Source organism: Phalacrocorax carbo, chromosome 1, assembly GCF_963921805.1.
Source record: "Phalacrocorax carbo chromosome 1, bPhaCar2.1, whole genome shotgun sequence".
NCBI lineage: Eukaryota > Metazoa > Chordata > Aves > Suliformes > Phalacrocoracidae > Phalacrocorax > Phalacrocorax carbo.
The window spans coordinates 42,218,907-42,245,540 of NC_087513.1; the positions used below are offsets into that span (position 1 = coordinate 42,218,907).

General features: G+C 42.8%; 1 protein-coding gene across 5 annotated transcripts in view; it reads right to left on the reverse strand.

The window, feature by feature from the left end:
- KCNC2 (potassium voltage-gated channel subfamily C member 2) overlaps positions 1-18,436 on the reverse strand; it is a 103,413-nt gene extending 84,977 nt beyond the window's left edge. For all 5 annotated transcript variants that reach the window (XM_064449757.1, XM_064449732.1, XM_064449748.1 and 2 more), the window contains exon 1: positions 17,713-18,436. In XM_064449757.1, coding sequence (XP_064305827.1) covers positions 17,713-18,348 — 636 coding nt within the window. In that variant the 5' untranslated portion in view covers positions 18,349-18,436. The remainder of the gene's footprint in view (positions 1-17,712) is intronic.
- Positions 18,437-26,634: the final 8,198 nt, after the last annotated feature.

Genomic DNA, 26,634 nt, shown 5'->3' on the forward strand with positions numbered 1-26,634 from the left:
TTAGAGAGGCACGTTAAGTGAATGATGAAGCAAACCACCTCTTCTTCATTGCTGTGAGCATAAAAACACATTATAAATCATCAACACTACATAACACAAAAACATTTTTATTGCCATAATATAAATTTACCACAAAAAAAAAATCTATAAAAAAAAGGACTCTACTACAAAGCTTCAGATAGCTTTTAAGACACTAGAAACCAGGAATTTGTATTAGCTCAAGCCAGGGATTCCAGAGGCCATCACACTCCTGTATTCCAGGCAACAGATGAGAGAACTAAGAGAAAATTTAGTCCTTTTCATTCTACAGAGAAAATTTAAGACAAGCATGACTAAGATCAAAGGAGAAATATGGGCTTAGGAAACTAGTTTATTACGTTTCTAACTCATTCATATTTTGCTTTATTAAAAAAGGGGGGATCTCTGCACTGGGAAATGTAGAAAAAATTGACATCATCTTCTAGAAGTTCCAACCCATCATTTATAGTTATCTTCACTTTTTCTCTGCACAGAAAGAAATTAGCCATTCTTGACACTATATTCTGTCATTCTCTCCCAAAAGAATAAAAACCACTACTAGCTGATATCAAATAAATGGAACTTTTGCAGAGAGTACCCCACAACGGACCTCAGCTCACCGATTTTTCTTAGTCTCCAGTAACTTTAAAATGTTCTTTTTTCTTTAAAAAAGTAGAAGAATCACGTGGCATTTGAGGTTCCTCACAGCCTTATTAGGACACTTTCTTATCGTTGCAGTACCAGTGTTCTTCCAAGAACAGCCCTAAAGAAGGTTTTGAGAGGGAGGAAAAGCCTTGATTTGAGTATGTCAGTTCAGTGTGTACAATATAGCCCCCTCAGGATAATTTTATTCAAGGCTATTTTGTAAAAGCTAATGAACTAGAAATAAAAGAAAAAAAAAATCTCTATGCTACTTAGTGGTTTTCCAGAATTTCAAATATTAAACATTTATCTTATTAGCCTCTTCTCTTCACCATGACCTATTTTTCACTTTCCTATGAACTGAAAAAAAAGTGTTCAGTTTTCTTGAAAATCACCATATTATAATATTCATAATATTGGTATATATGGGTACATATTTAACTCAAAGCATTTTGTCTAACACAGTTAGACCTCAATGCCATATATGTTACATATTTCCAGGCATTTAACTTCAAAATCTCCTATCTAAACAGCTACAAATACTGCCAAACAAGCGCCACATTTGATAGAGGTAGACACTGCACAAGCACAGTGTTAAGATTGTCAGCTACTGACTCTCTAGAACAATACAAAGCAAATGCATGAACACGATCACATTCTGTAGCTTGCAGAGGTACACAATTTTTGCCATTTGGATACAGCTTCAGAGAGATTCCTGGTAAACTGAAAGGTTTTTATATCTTGCTTTTCAAAATGAAAGAACCAGGCATATAATTATGCTTAAGACGACTGTGTAGCTCTGTACAAATGGGCGTTGAGGCTTCTCCCTGTCCTCCTTTCCGTCCCCCTACTAATACTTTATCTAACCAGCTGAAGAATTCCCAAGGACTCTGATAAATGCAGATATTTTCACCCTGTAAAACTGTTAACATGTATTTTTTCTTCTCTAGGCAACAGAACAAAACAAATCCAGAAGTAACTATAACCAACACAACCTACAATTCAGGGCAACACCAGTCCCTAATTTCCCAAACCTCACTTACTTTGAGGTCTTCAAACAAAAAAACCCTCCCCAAAAGGCCTTTTCTTTTCTCTCCCCTGGCCTTTCTTTGTATTTAATTGCCATTTCAGATGTATCGTTTTTCTTCAGCATCTCCTGATTAGATTTTTTTCCTTTAAGATCCTCTCTCCTCAAGGTCCTAATGTATTTTTTTTCAGATTGGTTTCCTATTTATAGGAGCACTCAAATCCTCTAGCACACTTAGCTTGTCAATTTGACAATTGACGCAGGACTCCCTACAAATTCTAGGAAATCTTTCCCAATTCAGAGATTGCCCGACGAAGGAGGGAAGCGCCGTGCTCGTTTAAACACAAAGACCCTCGATTTGAAAGAACAGTACCATGAAGTCCAATCTTTACAAAAAGCAAGGTGAGTATTTATCTTGGTAAGTTTTGAAAATATTTTGATACTAAAATATCACAGCAGTGAAGGAGGATCTTCTTAACATCTAGTGCCAAATTCAGTTTACAAAGTCCTGCAGCTCATTATCATGGCTACCAGCTCATAGCTTTTTCAGGGCCAAAACTGCCACCCATGCCACGAATTTGCCATTACCACCAGGAATACATGGAAACATTTTTTCATGTTAGACTCTTGTAATAGAAGGGTTTTTTTCCAAGGTTATATGGTGAAACAAGATCTGTCCTACACTCCTGGTTCAGAACCAGCTTTTGCAAATTCACAGCCATGCGCAACATCAGTATGGTGCACGCGCAGAAGAAAAAGCAAATGCAGCAGACTTACAAAGCTATAATTCCATAAATTTTCTGTTGCTACATACTTTACAGTTGGTTTATTACTTGGAAACATAAGCTTAATTCTAAATAAAAGATTTTTACATTGTTTCATGATCAGATGTTACTCTGTGTAAGGAATCATGCTGAAATCAGCTATTAACAATGCACCAGAGAAGAATTCTTCAACCTCAAAGCCTCAGAAGAAATCCCAAAAATGCAGCTTTCTCCTGTCAAGGCTATAGGCAATGATCATTTCAGGTAGAAAAAAAAACAAGCTGACTTGATTATCCTGCACCTTGTTCCAAAGCAATAAACTGAATGAAGAAATTGCTTCTCTGTCCACAATCAGAGCAGACTTGTCAGCTGCCAACTTTTGGAATTAATTCAGCCAACATCACCACAAGCTTCAAGCATATCCCCAAATCTTAGCCAGATGTAGCTAGATGGTTTTTTTTTTTTTTCTTTTTTTTAACAGCACAGAAACACAGCAGTTAAATGATTAATTAATTTCCTGTAATAATTCAGTATGGCTTCCCTGATATGTAAAAGTAATGTAGCAGTGTGTGCTGAACTGGGAAGGGGTGTTTGGCGGGGGAAGAGGGAAAAATCAGACTAACATTGTTGGTGACCCTAGGCAGATCTTCAAATACTTAACCATTCTGACGGCAATGCTCTTGCTCTCTGTGGCTTCCACCACCTACAGAACAATTTAGATTTCTGATCAAGTTAGAAGAATGTTTGGCTTTGATTCACAATCAACTATTAAACAACATCTTACTCATGAAAAACCATTCACCTATACATTAATAATTCACTCCTCTCTATAGGGAGAACTCACAGCTAGAGTTCTTGCATCAGTCAGTCTTGTATTTGAGAAGCAAGACAGACAGATGGGTGATATTTCCAAAGCAGTAGGTAATACCTGTTCCTTAATTCTGAAATATCTCCTACCAAATTTACAGTAACTCAATTACAATGCTGCCCTGTGCTTAGCCAATACTGATCACCAACATAGTTGAGCACAACTGGTCAACATAATAAAAAGCAGCAAAGAATAGCAAATAGCTTTCACTACATAATACAAATGCTCTTGAAATACAAGATCAGGTACTACCATAAGTATTGCTCACATTGCACACTCCTTTGGGATCTTGCCTTTTTTTTTTTAAATCTGATAAAATGCACCCCCTAGAAGTACAGCCTGCAAGCTCCACCATTCCCCCCATATCTAGTGATGGTAATCTTTGGCCACCACCCTTCTAAAGCAGGTGCAATACACAACCAAGAATCAACACGAGATCATTAAAAATATCAAACCATCTTTCTAGTATACTGCAGATCAAACTGGTAGCAGAGCCAAATGTAAAGATTGACCAATATTTCTCATTTCAAGACCCTCTACTCTGCTGTGCCAGAATTTAACTGCATAGGCCAAATGTCTTTCCAAACATTCAGCAATCTGTGAGAAAAATTGAGAAATACATTGTTTCCAGGAGTACTGAATTCTGGAAACCTTTTATTTCAGAAATGCTACCATTACATTTGGAAGGAAAAACTTTGGCAAACCGTATCTGTGCCAAACCCCACCTTAATTTGATTTCCTTGCGTTCATGTGCTACAAAACCATTTTTATTAACATGACTGAAGAATCTTTTCCCATGTAGACCCTGCCTCAATCGGTTCATAAAATGAATTGCAAGTTTTCTTTTTTCCATATTGTTCGGGTGTGGGATATACACCTCCTTTTCTGAATGCACTCTTCCAATTTCGCTCTGCAAACAAAATTATCAATATGAGGCTATCCTCTCATACTCATTACTTCATATATCCAAATGACTACATAGTCCCAGTTTATTTCCAGCATAGATCCATGCTATAAAGTGAATGAGGCAAAGGTCTTCAAAGAAGAAAAAAAAAAAGGGGGGGGGGGGGGGGGGGGGGGGGAAGAGGGAAAAAGCCAAAAGCGGACCATGAGATTATTATATATGCTTAAATCTCTGGGCACAGAAAACAGCAAACTACCCCAACTTTCTTTAAAAGTACCTAAGCACTCCTCTGCACTGTATTTGACAGTCACAAACTAAAGTTCAACCCCCCTTTATTTTACTGCATTATTTGAGCACTGCATAATTTTTTAAGTTGTTGGGGTTGTTTTTTCCTAAGGTAAGAGAACATTTGTACCTTCCCAGTTTGCAGACAGGGTGAACCACAGTGGTGTAATGAACCACAGAAGACGTTCCAGCCTAGCAAAGACATAAACCTGGATCTCTAGGATTCCCTGCTAGCACTCCAGTCACTGAGCTCTCTTCACTCCCCGTCCCTCCCAGCCTGACTAGATGAGTTCATCACAACACAATCCCTACACCATTCAGTTTTCACTGTACTGTGACCTTTTGCATCTTCCGCTTAAATGTTTTCATGTTTTTGTGCTTCTCTTTATTCAGTATTCCTCACAAGAAGCAGAGATGTATGAACTCGACTTGAACTGGCGCTCTCTTCCTTCTAAAAATATAACAAAATGAAAAAATACAGATAAACGAATAATAAAACAGGTTGCAACACTTCAAAGATAAAAAATCATGGTATTAGCAATGTGACCTGATGAAAATGATTACTAAATCTGATTGTATTTAATATATCCCCTTCCCAAAGGCTGAAGAGAAAGGACAGCTGCATCTGTGGGAGACATGATTTTTTTTTTTACGTCTTATAAAAAATATTGGTTTTTACACTGTAAAAATCAGTAGGGTTCTAGTGCAACTCTAGATAATTTACCAGAAAAATTTGACCATTTTACAGGTTTTTGAGCCATTCTGTATAACTCTATAACAGGAACATAATTACTTGTAGGATGTTTGAAATAAAGCTGTAGAAAGAATAGTTTCCTTGCTTAGATTTTATAGGTGCTTTCCATTAAAAAAATTAATCCTTACAACAGTCAGGCCCCCTCCCAGTCACAACAGTCCTTCAGCCTCTGTTTGGCTTGCTCTTTTAACCCATTCTTGAGCTCCAGTTACTTAGGGGGGAGTTATGCTTCCTGATGTAACAAGTGTAAATATAAGTGCTTTCTTAAGAAAAGATGGCTTACATTGTCAAGAATTGCAAGTAAAAAGTAAGTTTACCTTGTTCTGCTGTTGTGTTTGGTTTGTTGGTTTTTTTTAAAAAAAAAAAAAAAAGGGAAAATATTTACTGATCTCCTTCCTTGGAGCTCTGAAGCACCTGGCTATTTATAACCAAGTTAGACCAAAGGACAGAAGTTTAGAAAACAATTTAGTCTCTACAGGACTGTGAAAATAAGGGACCTATTCAGACAGACCCAAAAATCCTTCAGCGAGAAAAAATTGCAAAGTGAGTTCAGGACCTTCCCACAGCAACAAATCTGCACTCAAAGAAGACTTTATGATAGGTCAAGTGCAGGAAAGTTTAACTGACCCTGAGAGTCTCCCATAAGATACACATGCACAGAATTCAAGATTTTTTTAGTTACGGAACTGCTTCAGGTTTTTCCCATTTTCAGTGACCTAACATTTATAACACATGGAACACTATTCCTATCATCAAACATTATTAACAAAATACTGTAAGTCAATATAGCAATACATATGTATATCCCATAATATAGATCTACCATACTCAGACAGCCACAAAACTCTACTTGAACTTGCAGCCGAGAGCTGAATTAAACAAGCAAATTCAGTATTCTTGCTTTTACTTAAGTCATGAGATCTGGGATGCAGCCTTCTTCATTAAAATGTTCAAGGACAAATGGGTGAAAAAAAAATCTTCTTGACTACAGAATCACAGAATGGAAGGGGTTGGAGGGGACCTCTGGAGATCATCTCATCCAACCCCCCTGCTTGAGCAGGGACACTGAGAGCAGGGGGCACAGGACCATGTCCAGGCGGGTTTTGAATGCCTCCAGGGAAGGAGACTCCACAGCCTCCCTGGGCAGCCTGTGCCACTGCTCTGGCACCCCCACAGGAAATTTTTTTCTCATATTTAAGTGGAATTTCCTGTGTTCCAACTTGTGCCCGTTGCCCCTTGTCCTGTCATTGGGCACCACTGAAAAGAGTCCAGTCCCATCGTCCTGACACCCACCCTTCAGATATTTGTAGCTATTGATGAGATCCCCCTCAGTCTTCTCCAGGCTGAACAAACCCAAGTCTCTCAGCCTTTCTTCATAAGAGAGATGCTCCTGTCCCCTGATCATCTTGGTACCTCTCCGCTGGACTTGCTCAAGGAGTTCCACGTCTTTCTTAAACTGGGGGGCCCAAACCTGGACACAGTACTCCAAATGTGGTCTCACCAGGACAGAGTAGAGGGGGAAGATAACCTCTCTCGATCCACTGGCCACACTCCTTTTAATGTAGCCCAGGATACCACTGGCCTTCTTGGCCATAATTACACATTAGGAACATCAATATATGCATTTGTTTAGAAATGTGTGTGCGTGTGTGTACATATACATACATATACACACACAAAAATATTTGTATCCATATTTGTATATATATGGACAAAAAAAGCACCTGAAGTTTGAAAGCACTAGCACCACAAATTTTCTCGTTCCTTGTCTCAGACTCACATTTCATCCATTTCTGCAGCGCACACAGTTGTCACACTGTACTTGTCTGAACAGTAGAACTGCAACGAAAAATTTATGTCACTCCTTTTCCTTTAGCCTCTGCTATTGCCAAGACTTTCCCACCCAGAGACGAGGCTTGGGTTTCTGGAGGCAGCATTTTACTCACAGTATGCTTAGGAAACTGTAACAATTACCTTATTATTTTAAAATTGCATTGCCAATAAACAAACAAAACATGATTTGTGAAGTTTGTTCATTATAATTACTAATACACACCTCCTGTATTTTCCAGGACTACACAAACAGTAGCAGCACAAAACAGGAGTTTACTATTTTTTTCCGTGCTACTTCAGAAAGTTAGCTATTGATATTTGGAAAAAAGCAGACATTATTTCAAATAGGATTGCCTTCATCTCATGAATCTGTCACGACTGCAGTGCAAGGTAGGCTGCTCTATGAAATACAAACCCAACATGAACTACATCTGCACTTCTCCAGAGACTAATGGGTACATTTCTGCTGCTGAATTTAAATGTCTTTAAATTGTTGAGAATACAAAATCATTGAAGTTTTACTAGGTTTTCATTTCAGTAAGTGATGTATGCCATCACACTTTCAAAGAAAAGCTGCTAACGCTGCTAAAGGTAGCGGTAACACTACTAAAGGTAGCATTAACAGTAGAAAGGTATTTGTAACTGTCATTGTTCTTCAAGCTGCAGCAGAATGCTGGATTTTATTACAGAAGCATTGGAAAAGGCATTGACTTGGAAGTATTAGACTAGCCAGTCATTGGCTCAGTGACAGTGCAAAATACAGAATGCAACCCAGCGGGGCTGAAGAGTGGGGAAACAGATAAGCAACAACCAATTCTGAGAGCCTCCACAGAGAGTTTCGTGGCTGTCACAGCGCCTGGACTGAGGTGGAGACCGGCTGCAAGATACACCTACATACAGAAGCTGTTTCCAACATGTAATGCACCTACTCATTAGAGAAGTAATTTTTAAAATATCAAAGCTCCCTTCTCACTTTATTTTAAGATTAAGGAAGTGGCAACTGCAACAAGAAGTAGATAAACCTGAAGTTTAAGGACAACTGTCTTCCATCCTTAAAGCAATGAACATCACTCAAAAGAAATCAGACATGCAACACAAAATGCCTTTGCCAGTTTTAAAGTTTGGCTGGCTACATTATCATAAACCAAAATAACGAAAATACGTCCTTTGCTTCAGTCCATAATGGCTCATTTTTCACCAAGATGTAGTCTTTGCTTTTATCAAATATTTTTTCCCTTTTAATTCCCCCAGCTCATTTGTTCTGCCATCAAGGCACCAACTTAAAACATGCAATGACTAACCAAGGAGACCCTGTAGCCGCAATGCATCAAACCAATTTTGTTGACCGTTCACGGGTCACTGAAACATCAGCTTCACATGCCTGTTTTGGAGACAAATGACAAACATGACCATTTCTTTGTCCAAGCTGCACAGGTATATCACCTAGGCAAGCGGGAAAAGAACTCCTGCCTGCTGTCAAAAGTCCCAATCCTCAAATTCAAAACTATATTCGAAAAGCCTTGAATATAGCCCATACTTTTTTTTTTACTGGCCAAAGCATGAAGATGCCTAAGGTGTTTAAAATCAATCTCTTTAACATCAAGTATTACCAGATAATGAACAGAAAGTGAGTTATACAGCAGAGCTGATGTTCAATACCTGCACCAAAATCCTACCCTGACTGATTTCTACCCAAAAAAAACCCTGCTGATGACATTTGTTATATGCATTTACTACATACACTTAAGTTTTTTAAACCATGAAAATATGAAACTTCACAATTATTAGGTAAAAGGACTATATTTTCCATTGTAAGGGCAAAGAAGGTTGGAAGACCAGAACTTACTTATTCAGGGCTGGCCAAGTTAAAGCATGTTATTAAGGGCATTGTCCAAATGCCTCTTAAACACTGACAGGCTTGGGGCATCAACCACCTCTCTAGGAAGCCTGTTCCAGTGTTTGGCCACCTCCCAGTAAAGAAATGCTTCCTAATATCCAGTCTAAACCTCCCCTAGCACAACTTTGCACCATTCCCACGAATCCTATCCCTGGATACCAGGGAGAAGAGATCAGCACCTCCCTCTCCAATTCCCCTCCTCAGGAAGCTGGAGAGTCCCAGAACTCAGTTCCCACTGAGTTTTTTATAATTTGTTTAAATAATTTCCTAGACTAATGCAAGAATGTTCAACATGAAATCCAGATGTGCTGGCACATCAATTATATCCTAAAACTCAAATGGAAAACTGAAGGTAGATATCAGAGCTAGAATTGAAAATGCAAGAAAACTCCTTTCCCGCATGTGATCAGCAACCAGGAAGACAAAAAAGGTTCTTCTCCAAACCACCTCTGGATTAAACTCAGAATACTGCCAAATTCCTGTCAGAAAAAAAAAAACCCTGTGTAACACTTGAGATGATATAAAAAATATCCAAGTTAACTTTTTCAGCTCCTAACAATCATTATCCTGTGAAAATTAAGATACTCCTGAAATGAATTATTAAAAATAATTGCCATTCATATGGGTAAAGCAAGACCAAGTGCCAATGAAGAAAATAAAATAGACAGCTCACTTGAAGAAGTATGAGAATTTTTGAATACCTATGTAAAAACAAGGACTAATGAGGACATCTCCTTTGGTATTGTCTAAGAACTAACGAAAGTTTATACCCACACATTTGTATGCTTTAAAAACACCTTTTACATTGTCCTGTAATAATTTTGACTGCTACTTTAAAAAATTAAAATCTGTGAGTGCACCGGCTTTACATAAAATACTAATTACTACATACTTGATTACCCTCAATCTTATCGCAGACAGCACATAAAAGCCTAATATATTTTGTGAACATTTATGATCTGAGAAATTAAATAGGCCAGTATAAATATGACTAGAAGACATTATTTTTTCCTCTACTTAAGAGCCCCTGCCAGCCGGACGCTATTTGGGAGGGTTAAGCACTCTCACTCAGTGCTGCAGCAGGCACCAGCGCAGCCCCCTTGCAACATCGTCAGGAACTCGGCACGCACTCCTTAACATTGCAACACGCACGTGGCATTTCACAGCACTGCTCTGTAGCCCTCTTTTTCACTCTACTGAACTTCATCGTCTCCAGGGCAATTCACTGAAAGAGAATTTTCTCAGCCATTAATTGAGTTTTGGCATTTGATCTCTGTTGCTTTAAAATCCCACATACTATCAGACCCCTAGTACTGGAGTATCCTTGTGCTTTTAGTGTGGTGGAAGTAATTCCTTAGAATTGTCTTAGGATAAAGATTAAACAGTTAAAAAGATTACTGCTATACAGCCAGTACTCTACACATTATGAAAACCAAACCCACAAACTTCAAGAGATACTTCCCCTTTTTCAAAGACTAGGCACACCAGAAAAACATATCATTTTGTACGCCATACACTAATGAAAATGTAAACGCTTAAGAAACTAGACATATCTCAGAAGTAAGACTAGATGAATTTGTGTGGTATATTTAATGCATCTTAATGAACTTTACCACAATATTCAGCACTGGGGTAAAACAGTGTTCTGGGTTCACAGCATTTTGCAGGAGCATATCAAAGACCTATTATCTAAGGTTCACCTAGAAACAACAGAAAACTACAAAAGGCTGTCTGTAATAAGAAAGGACTGAATTATTACACCGCTGTAATAATTACCCTATTGGTATAAAGACCAAAACCACAAGAATATGTCAGAATTTTCAACTCAGAGGTAGAGGGGAAAAAAACAACACATGGTTCTAACATATAATTGGATAATTTGGATTTTAAGCTTCAAGTCACCACTTCAGTCAAAAATTCTGTAAAGAAAATTAAAAAAATCACAAGAAGTTGTGTTTCATGTGACTAGTTGGCATCCTATTTTTAACAATACTGATTAACAGATGGAAGTGGAGTTTTTCCTTCAAAAGTGCTTTACTCATCATAAAGTACTAACAATGATGTTAATTAAACACATTTGTGGCACTAAAAGAAAAACAACCATGTGATTTCACGTTTGTTCTCTACAGCTATTTCTACAGCGCTCTCTGACAAAACTACCATTTAGTTATATCAACATATACATGTGTATATCACAATAAGGAAGGGAATATACCACATCATCACTACAACTTGAATCCCTTTTATCATGTTGATATTCCAAATACTACCATATCTATATTTTTATTTGCCCAGCTACTTTACTCACGGTAAAAAGAAAACTGCAGAAATCCGCACAAGTTTCAATGATGAATCAATAAGCTTACATAAATCACACTGCCAGAAGTCAGGTCTAAAGAAGAGTTTAGTAAAGAGAATTAAAAGGGAACATACTATCCCCATCGGGTGATAAATATATAGAGCATAAAGCCTTTCTTTCCAGTTCTGGCTGAAGGACTCCGTGCCTCCCCAAGACGTGCCAAGGGTCTGAAGCGCAGGATGAGCAGGAGTCGTCTCTGCAGAAATGAACAGTGCTGGAACAGCACTTGGTAATGAAAAGAACTTGTCTCTTCCATTTTAGAACTGCTGGACAGCAGCACTTCATAAAAGATTATCAAAATATTAAAAATTTATATAGAGATGCCTTTCTTCTTCTCTGATCCTTCTACCCCAATTGCAAGGTAACGTCATAGGAAGAGAACAGGCACTTTCTGCCAGTGATCGTAGAGGAAGAAAAGGACAAGTAAGTTTTACACAAACTTCCCTTAAAATATCTTAAAGTTCCTACAGAGAAGGAAACTAATCAAGGACTTGGGATTAGTCTGAGTTCTGAATTTCTTTGATTATGACTTGACACGATTTCACCAAAAGAAGTGAAAATTCTGACTTCTTCGCAGGGTATTGATACATTTACCTTGGACTAAGTACCAGACATCTTAAGAAAATAGAGACCTCAAAGATACCAGGTTTTTACATCACTTTTTTCATATCCTGACTGCATCATGTGACAATGGCATAACACAATACCTCATCTGACGGTAGCGTTGAAACCTATATAATATTCACCAGAAGTTATGAGCTATTCCTTCCACCAACACCTTAATCAGTTTGAAGATAAGTTCTTGTCCCCAAAGTAAACCATTTAAGAATTTTACCACAGTAAACAATACGTGACAGATAGCACATTACGTATTAAAGGAAGAAAACGTGGTCTGCCAGATTTCTCAGCCGAAAACACTTCTCCCATCATTATCTTGGGCTGTGCGTGTTAAGCTAATTTCCTCTTCCAGTTACACCAAAGCAAATTCAACATTAAGTCCATTAACCAAATTATTTTAGAGTCATTGGAAGACGAATCTGGCTGTATGCACAAGCACATACGTAACAGCTATTTCTGAAATGATAGGGCAGATCATCTCTGTGGCATTCATGTCAGAGCCATGACAAAATGCTTTTCCCAGATGAATAAGTGACAGCAAGAAGGCTGCGTTCAATGGGAAGAGGAAGCCAAGAGCTGGCTTGTTTCCATGGAAACAGTAGCAGCATCAGGCAGAACAGCTGTAGAAGCAGAGGCAGAAGTTCAGGACGCGGAAATCTTGCTGATTTTACCTCACCGATGTGTCAGTGCCATCGGAGACCATCTGCATTTAAGGTAGATAAGCTAGTTTATGTTGAATACATCATGTATTAAGCTATAATTTCCAATTAAAACTTTCAACAGCAGGCAAGACGGAAGTACATTAATAAAAAATATTTATAATGGGTTTTAGTCAGCCCATGTACACATGAAACTACAGACAGTATGAATATCTGTAACAGTGATGCATTATAATTTTTGTCATTAGGAACAAATCTTGTAATTTCTTTGGAAACAACAGCTCCCATAGGCTAAATGCTTCAAGCAGAATGACTGGTTTTCTCCAATTTAATCTAATGGACTCTTTTCTGACCTAAATATAAATACAGCATTTTGATTACCAACACTGCAAAAGGAATATCCTCTTTTCAGTTTCTTTATCAACCTTACAATTTTCTTTGTATATTTTTACAATCATTTTCAGACAGAGGACATCTGCATAACTCAAAAATTATTAAAGTTAAAACTAAAGTGTACTGGCTTTCCATGACAGATAAAAGATAGAGTGTAGAGATTTGTACTTATAAATTAAAGGGCCTTTCTGTTTGTTATGAAAGCAAATAAACTCTGCTATTCACTATTAACCTATAAATGTGTATTGTGAGATTAACATATCTTCACCACTCCAGTCACGATGTCTCAATCGAACTACCCCAGCAGCGTTGCTTCCACCAAAAATAAAAACCATCTTGCATCACAAACAGCCAAAGCCCTAAATTTAACTCACCCCGTTCTTTCACCCTAGTACATGACAGGAATCTAGGTACCTGGAGAAAATGTAAGCAAGCCACCAAATAAAGATATAACTTATCTTTGCTAAGAATGCTCTCTAATATGATTTCCATGGCTTTAACCTTTTGAGGGTATAAAATCATATTTTCTCCCTCTCCCATCTCACTCATTTCAGCTGATTCTTCCTACAGCCATTCCCACTGAATGTTCAAAGCTGGTGTAGATGTTATGGGACGCTAAAGGAGTCTCTTACTGTCACTTCACATAAAGCAGTAGATAGAAACTTTAGATTTCCATCCCACAATACCGCTCACTGCTCAAGCCCAGCTCCTCACGTCACCATGAAGCAGCGTAAGTATTTTTAAGGACTCTTGCAAGGCGTAAGGATCTTGGCGCCTAGACTGCAAGGCTGTCCTGGTTTTATCTGCATTTCAGTGAATACTTACAACAAACTTTACAAATACTTGCTAATTACTTTTTATCCTCCCCTCATAAACCAAGTAATTATGGTCTTTCCTATAGATGAAAACCGTACAGCAAAGGAGTTGTGTAACTTGCCTTCGGCTGCTGAAAACAGCGCGGGTGTTGCAGGCAGCGCCTGCTGGAGTGCCCTGGGCCACAGACTCCAGCGCTGCTGAGCTACCCAACTTCGCAGGCGCTGTCCCCCTCTCTGTGAACAGATTTACAGTCTTCTCAGAAATGAAGGATCTATAGCTATGAACTTTGTGAACCCCCGGGCCTTTTTTGAGTTCCTGCACTAAGTACACAAGCAGTCCATAATCCTTAGGAAAAATCGATGACAAATACTAATTACTTCTTCAATCAGCATCATGCTTCAACTATTATTCAAAAGTAAGAGGCCTTAAAAGCTAAATTAATTTGTAATACGATATCCGAGACGAGCACTGACATTCTAGGTCCTGCTGGGCATCTGCAGACGCTCATTTAAACTCCACGCTTAATTATGCCTCTCGTGCTTTCTTACAAACTATTTAGACATTATCTTTGCACTTTACTAAAGCATAATGAATACTTTGCACTTATGAGTTACCAAAGGATACCAAAATCGTTTGCGGGTATTCACTAGTCAAACTCACAACACACAGGTATGGTTCAGAAAAGAATCAGGTGTCTGTTTCAGGGATGCTTAAACCAACACATACAAAGATTTAGATGCCCAATGCTTCTCCTGTGACAGTATCTTACACCAGTAGCCTTCCGTGTCTACACAACAGCATTCTGTCAAATAGCAGTTTGTGAATGATCGTTCTGTTAAGCCTGGAGTGGAAGGAGTACCGCTGTACTATTTTCCTTTCACAGTCTACAAAATCCAAAACAATAAAATGAAAAGAGAAATAATATTCAGATGTAACTCCTGAACTTTAGAAACAAAGAAAAGTGTTGAAGGCTTCAAAGCAATTGCATGTACATCGATTACTACTTGTATCTACAAAAGAATGTGTTTAGTAGATGTCGCTATCTGAATATCAAACTGCATACACTAAAAGTTAAAATTTTTTTAGAATCTCAAATAAAGTAAACCTTCTTGTCAACAAACTAGTTTCACTATTTATATAACATCACTGGATGGTCTTGCTAGAATAATCTTGTGCGTTCACTATCCCCCAATAGGTTACCATGGCAACGTATATTTGAATTTCTATAAATTTCTATTTTTAGAGATCACAGTTTAGGATAAAGGAAATCACAAATATTAAGTACAATTTCATTAATAGAAAATATCCCATTTTTATCATCATCATACTGCCCAGAACAGACATTGCTGAAGTTAAATCAGGCAGCAATGCTAAAAAAAATAATTACCACAGTTATTAAGAAAGTTTACCACTAAGCAGCCTCACCATAATCTAAGGGCATATGAGTCAGTATCTAACACTACGAGGCAAAGACCGATGTTCACAGAGTTTTGTCTCTATTTCAGTAAGGCCAGGATTACACTCAAATGTTTTTAGAGTTAGTCATCATTTCAGCTGACACAAAACAAAACTGTATTCGCCAGAACGCTTAGAAAATAATATCTTTGTTTCAGGTGTGGGAAAACGTTGAATTGACAGTAATGTCAACTCCAAACTAAGGTTACTATCGCCATAAATTACGGTGCTCCAGAGTGCTCACTAAGTGCATGCTAGTCCTTAAATACAAATTTACTTCATGCTTTAAAACTTGCCAGTAATCCTCAAAGTTGTCTCCCTACCTGAAAGACCAAGGAGCAGAGAAGCAGCCTTAAAGAAAATGAAAACACTGAGTTAGACACTGTTGTTACAGCTCTGACACTGCCCTACTCTGGCTACCTGGGGTTGAAATCAGTATATAACGTTTAAAACCAGTTTTTAAGTTATAAAAAGGTGAATACCTTATCTTCCAAGAGATTAATATTGCTGTGTCACAGTTTTATATTATAGTGTTAATTACGGCATTCATTTTGCAAGCTCAAAATATCTTTCCCTGAGCCACTGACAGTTCAGGATGGTCTAGTACAGACAGAAAATTTGGAAAGCAAGTACCTACAGGTCTGTCAAAGAGTGGACCAAAGCTGACTTAAAAACCAAGTAACAGCTACAAGTCCAGGGCGCAATTGCAATCAGCATGCCTACGTTCCTATTTCTCCTAGTTATCTTCCATTTAACATTTACTTGGCACTCCGCAGTTCTCCAGCAAAGTTGAGTGGAAGGATTGCCTATCGTAAAAGCTGCAGATTCGTCACTGTCAGCAACTTTCCACGAAAGAGTAGGTGAAAGACAACCTGCAACGCAATCACTGCGCACGCTACTGTTTCATCAGGTAACTGACAGCCAAATTTTCTTCAGGATTCAGACAGCTAAGATGCGAGCAACGTGGGTATGTCATTGATGAGCAAAGATAGACACTTCTCGTAGTTTTTCTTCAGAACCGATCCTTTATTAAAAACGTGTTGCAATTATCAGCTGGAGCCAGCTGTCAAGGCAAAACATACTGGTAGGAAACCTTCAAAAACATAAACAATGCTGGCACTCAGCAAGTGACAGTAATAACTACGACGACTTTTACTTTCTGTTTAACTTACCTCACTAAGCTCACAGGAGTTGCTAACGTTCACAAGAAACTGCACCAGGCCACAGGGTACAATTCAAAAAAGCCACTTAACCACACGCTTATGGTCACATCTATGAGACTGCCAGTGAAACCAGTGGAACCGATCAGGAGATGACACCCACCGTAACTGCACTTTCTGCAGGATGAGGCTTGGCCCTGAACACTTCACGGGAATCCTGGTAAATATGCTGCAGAACACTTATTACCATTTTGTAATCAAACATTTCCAATTACAAGTTCTCTTTCTTGTATTGCAGGGACAATTTGCTGCTATGGTTGCTTTTCCCGTTGTGGTATTTGAGGCACTGTTGTGTATTTCCCTCAAAGGAATTACAACCATTTGTTTGCTTCAAAGCCCTGGGTTAGAAAGCAAACCCACATCGCCGCTGACAACAGCGACTAAAAGACTGAACTAAAATCCAAACCACCTAAGTAGAAAGCAGTCAGCATCAGAATCTAAAATCCCTGTTCAAACAACAGAAACTTAGGACAATCATTTACTGCCCTGTACCCATGCCCTCCGTCACAGAGCTGGTGAGAGTCACCCTGAGAAATCAATGCAGGGAGAGCCAGGGTGACCCCCGTCACACTTACTTTGTTGAACTCAGATCACCTCCCAGGCGCAGACTGATCGAAGCTGGGAAAGGGCTGCGGTTGCTCTCCTGCATGGCTGTCACCACCTCACCCCAAACCCGAGACATCCAAAAGCCGGGGGAGGGATGATGGCCTCCCAGTGGGGCCAGCCGACCCGGCCCCAAACGCGCCTCCATGCTGGTGCTCCGAGAGGACGAGGGCACCTTGGGGCTGTTTCTGCCCACGCTCCCCCACGCACAAACAGGTCCGCCGGCGAGCACCTCCATAGCCCCACCCAGGCCAGAGGGGTGAGCGCGGCTCCCTCGCAGGCTCCTCGGGGCACAGCTCCCACCTCACCCCACACACAGTCCCACGGGGGGGATGCCGACACAGCAGGACCCCCTCGTTGCCCGACATTGCCTCTGTGCACAGAGGACAAGCACCACCTCCCCACTGGGGCTGACATCACCCCCACGCAGCAACCCACTAAAGCAACACCTCTGCACGCCCACCCCAAGCAGGACGACCTTCCCTTTGACGCCTGTCACGCCTGCCCCCTGTGCAAGGGACCGCGGCGTGCGCAGCCCTGGCAGCCCCTCGGCCTCCCCAGCAGCCCTGGGCGGGAGCGCCGTCCGACGGCGCTTACCCTGGCAGCCCGCGAGGAGTAGGGGTCCTCGAAGAGCGCCCAGACGCGGGGCTGCAGCCGCCTCCAGCGCCCGCCCTTGCCCTCGGCGGTGGCCCCCACGTCCTCGATGCCCAGCCTCTTGGCGGCCAGGTCGTCGTCGTCGCCGTCGGGGGGTGGCTCTCCGGTCAGTAGGTCGGGCGCCTCGAAGATGTCGAGGGCCTCCTCGGCGTCGCGGTGCTGGCGGTAGGTCATCCAGCAGCAGGGCTCCACGTCGGTCTCGTCGATGCCCCAAAAAGCCAGCTCCTCCTCGAAGAGCGGCCCGCAGACGTCGGCGGGGCAGTGCAGCTTGCCGGTGCGGTAGTAGTTGAGCACATAGGCGAAGACCCCCGGGTGCCGGTCGAAGAAGAACTCGCTGGCGCCGCCGCTGCCCCGGGGGCTGCAGCCGCTGCCGGGATCCGGGCAGCCGCCCGCCGCCGGCGGCGGGTTGGGGGGGGGCGGCGGCGGCGGCTCCTCGCCGCCCGGGGACTCGCTCTGGGACTCGCAGGCGAGCAGGGCCAGGCGGGTCCCCGGCAGGGTCTTCAGGGTGCTGCGGTAGGTCTCGTGCCGCGTACCCCCAACGTTGAGGATCACCCTCTCGTTGTCCTCGAGCTTCCCCATCGCTCCGGGTCGGACATGACTGGGGAGGGCGCGGGAGGCGGCGGCGGGGATGGAGGGGCTGGGGGCGGGGAGGGGGGCAGCCGGTGGCGGGCAGGTCCGCGGGGGGACGAGCTTCTGCCTTAAACGCAAAGAGAAAGAAGAAATCGAGGAGAAGCCCCCCCAAGCATCACCGGGGCGGGGCTACTCCCCGCCTGCCCCAGCTCTCTCCATCCGCCCCCCCCAGACCTCTCGCCGCCCCGCACGGCCGGGAGAGCTCCCGGCGCCCCGTTTCCCCCCGCCGCGCGTCTCCCGCCTGCGGCCCCCCCCGCCCCGGGCAAAGCTCCTGGCAATGTCCCCGCTTTCCCCCCGCTAACGAGGGCTACCGAAATGGCACTGCCGCTTCTCCCGCGTACGGATCCGCCACCGTCCCCACCCCCTTCTCCCTCGCGGGGCTGCGTGAACCGAGCTGATGGAATAGAAAGTGTGCGGTTAATTATTTAATGGGCTTCTATCTTTCATTATCCTAACAGCTTAAAGGAGGGGGGGGGGGAGGGGGGGAAGGAAGGATTAGGGGTTTGCCTCTCTCCCCCCGCCTCTATTTTGGGAGGGAGGGATTGCTTTGGGGGAAGAAAGCCCCCCAGCAGCTCAGGCACACCCTTGGAAAAGCTGCCTGCGCGGAGCTGGGCTCGCTACTTTCTCAGACAAATGATGAAGACGAGCGTGCATCGCAGGGAAGAGCCGGCGGAACCAGCGCCGGGCTGCCGTGGGTTTCTCCCCGCCAGCCCCCCGCCCTCCCCTACCTTCGCCGGAGGAGAGAAAGCGGCTCCTCTTGCCGGGCGGGCTCCGCTTGCGCGCGGGGGCGGCCGCCGCGACCCCGCTGGGCGAGAACTACTTGTTGTTGGGCTTTTCCTTCCGCGCTGAGGGAGCTGCTTTACCTCCCTCCATGCTCAACTCCGAAAGGCGTGAAAAGGCGCCGGCTGGGAGATCCCGGTCCCGTCGTTTTCGAAGGGAAACGCCGCCGCCGCCGCCTTCCCACGGCGGGACGGGGAGCGGCGCCACGGGCGGCGGGTCCGGGCGCCTCGGGGAGCGGTGCTGCCGGGATCCCACCGCCTCTTCGGGAAGATGAAGGTGAAAACGCACCTCATTTGGGGCTGAAGCTCCTCCCCGGGGCGGGGGCAGGGCAGCCGTCCCTGCGTACCCCCTCCGGCCCCCCACTCCCGGCCCTGTGGGGCGGAGGGAGGCGATAGCAAAAACACATACCACATCTCTCCGAAAAAAAGGCAACGCCGCCTCCGCTCCCGCTACATGTAAATTTGGTTCGCACTTCGGGAAAACACGCGGGAAGGGAGCGGGGCTGAGAATAGCTATTTTTCGGAGGGATGCAGGGGAAGCAGCGCCTAGCTACAGGTGACTGGAGAGGGGCTGCTCAGCCCCCCAGGAGAGGGTCCTTCACCCGGCAGGTCTGTGCCTGCAGCACCCGGGTCCCCCAGCCTCGGCGTGCGGGGCATGGGGTGCGCCGGGTGCTGGCGGACTGCGGCGGCCAGGAGCGCCCCGGCTCCCCGGGAGCCCCCGGGTAACCCCCGGGGGAGCTCCGGGAGCCAGCTCCAGCGCAGGCCAGCAGCTGGAGGAGCCCTGGCCTCCGGGGGTCGGGGAGGGAGGGCTCAAGGAGAGGGGATCCAACTTCTATGTCAGCTGGAAAAAACAGACACAGGGCAGGGGCTACGCTTCATGCTTGGTGTGCTTCATACATTGGAAGTTGGGGGTTGCGGCGGGGATGGAAGTTGAGAGGCCCCAGGAATGCAGAAGGGAGCCCAATGACTGCACCAAGGTCTCTGCCTCCAAGATAGCTGAGTTATTTTCTACAGCCTATTTTATTGATGCCTGGTTTCACCTGGGCTGGCCAAAGGGAAAGAAGCCTCCAGCCCCAGAGAGGAGATAAACAAAATGAGAGGTGATCACTTTTGCCGCTTCCTGCAAAAGAAAAATCTTTCTCCACACCAAGAGTAGTCCCTGGCATGAAGTACGGTAATGAGTGGAATAAATGGCATCTGAAACGTCCCCCCTTCCACATCAGAGCCTTTGGCTGGGCACTTGCTGGCGTTGGGAGGGCAAAGCTCTGCTGGAAGCGATGCTCAGAGGACACTCTGCTTAGACCAGATTGCTTTAACCCAGATCTGTCTGTATGTGGCATCCATGATGTAAACAACAGACTCCCAAAGCAGCAGCAACTTTACAAAATGGGTTTCAAAAGCTTTCTCCAGATGTACATTTTGAAGCTCCTTACAAAAAAAAAACCCACCACACAAAATATATCCTGCCAAAGCAGATATAATCAGTTAGTGAAAACTCCCGGGAGCCAAAATTAATATTCAATTACATAGTTGTAAATCCAGTGGAAAGGACTCACCAATTCTAAACCAAAGCAACGCTTCACTTGCCAAACTTGCTTTCTTTGCAGAGGGGATTTTTCTGAAAAGGGGATGCAGAGAAGGAAGGACTAAGACGAAATGAATATTCATTGTCTTCTCTCTGACCTACGAGAGGTTTCTGGAGAAATGCAACGTCTTAAAGCTCTGCAGCATTCATCCATTATGGAAAACCATGGGGTGGCAGTAGCTGCCAAAACACTAGACAAACTGTACCATCACAGAATACCAGGACTTCCCTCTGAACTGTCTGTCTGCTCAAGTCCCACATCTGTGCTCGAGTTAAAAGACAAGCACTCCTCTCCAAAAAAACCCCAAACCAAACCACCACAAACAAAAAACCCAAACCAAAATAACAAAACCAAACACAAAACCCCACAAAACCTAGAACCCCCCCAAAGGAAAACCCCACAACCCACCCAACGACCTAAGAAACCTAAGGCTGACAAGGATGGCGTCTCATAAACAAAAACTTTACAGTCATACCTCGTAATGCCAGTGCCATGAAAAGGGCATGTATTATGAGAAATCTGCTTGTGCTTCAGCTTTCTTAAGCACACAGGGGTTTTTATTGCATGGGGAAGAATAAGCCACACGAATAATTTTTCCAATTGGTAAGAAAAGGAATGGTCTCTTCCAGAATGTAATAGTCCTTCAGTCATGTCAAAATGTCCATATTCTGCAACATGTCTGTTACTAAATATAATGCTATTAATTTCTCTGTGTGTCACACTTCCTTGTATTTTAAGCATGTGGCAGACCTCTCAATAAAGGATGAAATTATATTAGGCATTGACTTTCCAGAGCCAATGTTTTCTTGAATGACAATATTCTACATAGGCAACTGTAGTAGCATTTATGAAGTAATTTCCCCCCCTACAAGAGACTAACCTGAATTTTTGCACTCCTCAGTGCTTCCAATAAAAGTGGAAGAATGAGACATATGTAAGAGAGAAAGGCACCTCCTGAGTGAGTCTTACCATGAAATATATCTGGAAATGGCAAAAAAAACCCCACCCAAAACTATTTACACATACTCTGAAACATATTCATGTAGAAGTTAAGTGGCAACATTTCTGTAGCTGAGGATTTGGAACTTTCTTTGAGGAGCTGAGTGGCACTGAGCAATGAACAACCAATATTCCCTGCTGGATAGGTATTACATAAGGAAAGGTCCCATGTTATTGTTTTAAATTACAAAGCAATAAAATTAGATGTGAAGACGGCTATCAGAAACCCAAGCCAAATGAGCATTTTACTTACTAGCAGCAATCATTCTTCCTGCAAGCTTGAGTACCGCAAAGTCATTGGGTTACCAGCTGTCTAACAATAAAAGAGTAAGTGGAAGAAAGGGCTTGTGGAAAATAAAAACAAATTTGAGGACAAATGCAGAGTACCCCAGTTACAGTCATGTTCTCTATCACCGTCTGGAGGAGCTCCGTCCCTGTGGACTAGGGGGTCCCTGGGAAGGTTAACCTGTCCAGCTACCATCTGTCTTCCTGAGGAGGACATGAGAAGCAGAAGCCACCAAGTTTTCCTAGTGTAGGTCACCATTTCATATTTTTCATATGATGATGTAATTGGGAAACAAAACAAAAAAAATATCTTTTATAATGGAAAATGATAAATGAAGACAGTGCAACACAGCCAAAATACAATGGATTTATATCAGTTTAGTTGATGATTAAGTAAATGAACTATTTTAAATATCCACTGTAATTAACATTTTATTAAGCTTTCTACTTGTTTCTTTCACGTATTCTTCTGTTCTCCATTATTATTTATAATCACCTCTACTATTTACAATTACATGACGAATTCATTACAGATCTTGCAGAACACGACAGCCACGTTATACTGAAATACGTTGATGATAAGTCAGAATCCTACTCTGAAATTGCAAAAAAAAGAATGAATAGATTAAGTAAATGTCTGTGAAATACAACCACAAGGAGCCGTGGTGTAGTTAAGTTGGACAAGGCTGGAAACAAAGCCAGCAGCAAGCTGTCATTATTTTTAAATTCCAAAGCATGATTGCGTTTTTAGTTAATGCAGTTGAAATATAATCTTGGTTTGATCAGTAACAAGAACTGGTGAAAACAAGTCTTACTGTAGGAAAATATAAATAAAACTCAGATTGGACAAGACAGATGGACAAAACTTGAAAGCTGCCATGAAATCAGTCTACTGTTAGTCCCACAGTAGCAGGGAGGAGTCCCCTACATGAGGCACTGCGCACACAGGTGTGCTTCATCTGCCTTCCCACACCCCACATCTTCAATTCTTTGTGAAATTCTGGGGAATGTGGTATCTCTCATCGAAAAATGAAAAACTGGAGAAGTTCCTTGTATGTTATATTTATCAAGGAAAGAAAAACTAGAACACCCAAGATTGGGATCTTCTGAGAAGACGCATGACACAGTAGGAAAAAACAGGTGAGCACTAATTGCATTGCCTATTTAGTAATCCACAGTACAACCCATGCTACATGGTTAAATCATTGCCTTCCCTGGCGGTGGGGAGGGAATGGTAAAGCGTACAGTTTTACATACATTAGAAGAGGCTTCAAGTTTCCCTTTTCAAAAGAAATGGGTGTTGGGGAGTGTGAAGCAATATCACTGTAGAGCTGGGACTGGACCATTTTACTTTGTGTTGCAGTCCAGCTGCAGCCCTGTGTCACACACAGCTCCCGCCTCAGCTCTGAGCCGAACAGTTGCACTTTCCCTCAGAAATCCCCGTGTTTCCTTCTGCAGTAAGCTGAGACCCTGGAGCACACCAACCTGTATGTTCTTGTTGTCTTCTTGGTTCTCCAGTCTTCCTACAGTGCTCAAAAGGTTTCAGAGCAACATGTCTCTTCACAAGCTTCCAATACCATAAGCTACACCATTTTTTTGGCCTTTCCAGGTTCAGGCACCTCCAGCATGGAATCTGGCTGTTCTTTTTTGGAGGCTGAGGTGAAGCTGGGCTCCTTCCACAGGGTATCCCTCAGAGTCCTGCCCAGAGGAACTCAAGCCTGTCCTGTTCTGTGTCCCAGCTCCCTCCAGAGACATACATCTTCCCCATCTCTTTCCTGCTCCTCTCCCGAATTCTTTCCACCTTTCCCTGTTTTCCAAAGCTCTCCTTAGCACTGGCACGTGCAAGTTCAGCAACCTGCTTAGCATTGCTTCTGTGGCAAAACACATTCCTTCAAATGCGATCATTTTGACCAAGCATATTGGGAGCAAACAGCAAGGTTTGGGCAGCAGGACTACAAGGTTCCTGCAGGGAGGTGGCTGTGAGCTGCCCGGTGCTGGTCCCATCCATTTCCAGCTGGCTCTGCGCCGCTGTGAGCAGCCCCCTGCCCTCCATGTACCTCCATGTGTGCCCTCCACGTGCTTGCCTCCCATGTGGTTAAAACAAATAAAGTGAAAATTCCCTAACTCAGGACTGTTTTGCCAACAATGCTACAAGAACACACATATAATGCAAGTGGAGCCATTCTAATCAATCACCTCCTCCAACCAGCTTCCTGAACGCACAGATCCAAAGTACCTGCTCTCACAGGGGGCAATCCCTTAGACACCGTCACCCTCCACTTTCAGTTCCACTGTTCCCTAAATCAGGAGTGGATCCCACATACCCTTTGCTCAAATGTCAACCACCCCAGAACCTTCCCACAGAATCACAGAATGGTAGGGGTTGGAAGGGACCTCTGGAGATCATCTTGTCCAACCCCCATAGCCACTGCCTTTTTTGTTCATGACCCCGGCGTGCCCTTCACCTGCCCGCCTGCCCCCCCGTCCCGCCATTTATTAATGCCAGAGGTATTACCAACGCAGGATGGCGGAAAGAAGAATTACTCACCTGTTTCTGCTGTAATTCAAGTAGCTTTGTCAGTGCTGATTCATGTTTGTGGGATGTACATTTTCTCAAGAGACATAGGATATTACATTCCGCTTATAAAAGGAGGCATTGCCTCAGGCTCCATCCATACTTGCATTTTTTAGTGCCCAATGATGAAATAGTTGGAATGAATTTTTGATCTATCTGGAAAATTTGCTTCAATTCCAGTTAAAGGTCATTGATGTGTCTTTCTCATTCATAACTTGCCAACACATGATGCCACTTCTGAGGGACTGTCACCTACCAGTAAGATAGTGGCTTTGCAAAGAAGACTAATTAAACAGTGAGAACAGTACTGAGCTCCACAACAGGTGTTTACTCTTTAGTTCAAGTAGAATGTAAATACATGGACTGAGCATCTTAGAGGTGCTCTGCATACTTACAGAGACTGAAAAAAAGGTCTTGGAATGACCTAGTCAAACACACAGAGTCCTGAGGACAGGGAAATACAGAACCTCTAAACCAGTTACAGCTCTTGGGTAGAAGCTTTGATCATTCAAAAGGGGTAAATCTTTCCATTTGTAATCAGAAAGTGCAGAGAGATGGAAAAATGGGGAAATACCCAAGCCACGTATCTTCTCTTACAGCATGGTTATTTGAGCCAGCAGAGATGAGCTAGCCTCCATTGACCTTGCTTCTGCTTCCTGACACAGGAACACAAGCCTCATGAATGTTTTGGGAAATGTTATTCCCAACATTTCTGCAATTGTCTATTCGTTATCCACCTCATTCACTTTGACTGAAGTTTTTGGGCAACACATCAATAATAAAACTTTGTGTCAGCGTAATGAGGGCCTCATCTTGTTGCAAGTTTTAAGCACTCCCATAACATAAATAATCAACGATCACCTAGAAGATGCAGGACAAATAGTTTTCTTCAGCTGAAGAAGAGCAGGCCCTGAAAGAACTAAATCTGTCTAAACAGAAGTGCCTTATTATCTATTTTAGCAGTCTTTTCAGAAAAGAAAAGAAAAGAAAAAGAAAAAAACAACAAAAATCCCCAGATCTATGACACAGTTTGTTCTGAAACATCTGCCGGTTTTGTTTCATTGGCAAAGACTGTATTAAGAAAGAGGCAATTTATAGGGATACTGTACAAGTACCGCTAAACCACCTTGCAAAGAAACTTAAAGTGGACTTTAGCTTCTAAGTCTCTGAAGTGATCAAATTGAGTTGGACATAATTTGACTCTTGGGGAAGGGGGGGAGAAGAGACCTTTACATTTTTATTTTGGTAAATTATGTTATCTATAATCCAGCACACACTCTATCTACTACCTCAATCAATATTCAAACTGTTATTGAAGAGCTAGTCTGTGTTTTTAAAAGAATAGGTTCACTTACTAAAATTTTCTGGAAGTAGTTTTATGTTTCACTTAACGTTAGCTTTTACTGATCTCCTAAAATCAGTTCAAATCTGAAACATAACCCACATATGACGGTGATTTATTTGAGGAGGTCAGCAAACCCTCCCTCACATGCCATCAAAATCAATGAAAACACACTAAAAGAACTACAAGGGTTTTCAGATGACTGGCATTGTTCCACCTAGTTTCTGCGGTCCACCAAAGCTTCATGGAAACTTATCTATCATTTTCCTCTGTGACCAAACTCCATTATTTTCATAGAATCATTAAGGTTGGAAAAGGCCCCTAAGATCATCGAGTCCAACAGCATACCAATCACTGCCAAGTCCACCACTAAACCATATCCTCAAGCACCACATCTACCCTTCTTTTAAATACCTCCAGGGATGGAGACTCAACCACCTTCCTGGGCAGCCTGTTCCAATGCCTGACAACCCTTTTGGTGAAGAAGTTTTTCCTAATACCCAACCTAAACTTCCCCTGGCGCAGCTTGAGGCCATTTCCTCTCATCCTATCGCTTGTTACTAGGGGGAAGAGACTGACCCCTGCCTCGCTACAACCTCCTTTCAGGTAGTAGCAGAGAGCGATAAGGTCTCCCCTCAGCCTCCTCTTCTCCAGGCTAAACAATCCCAG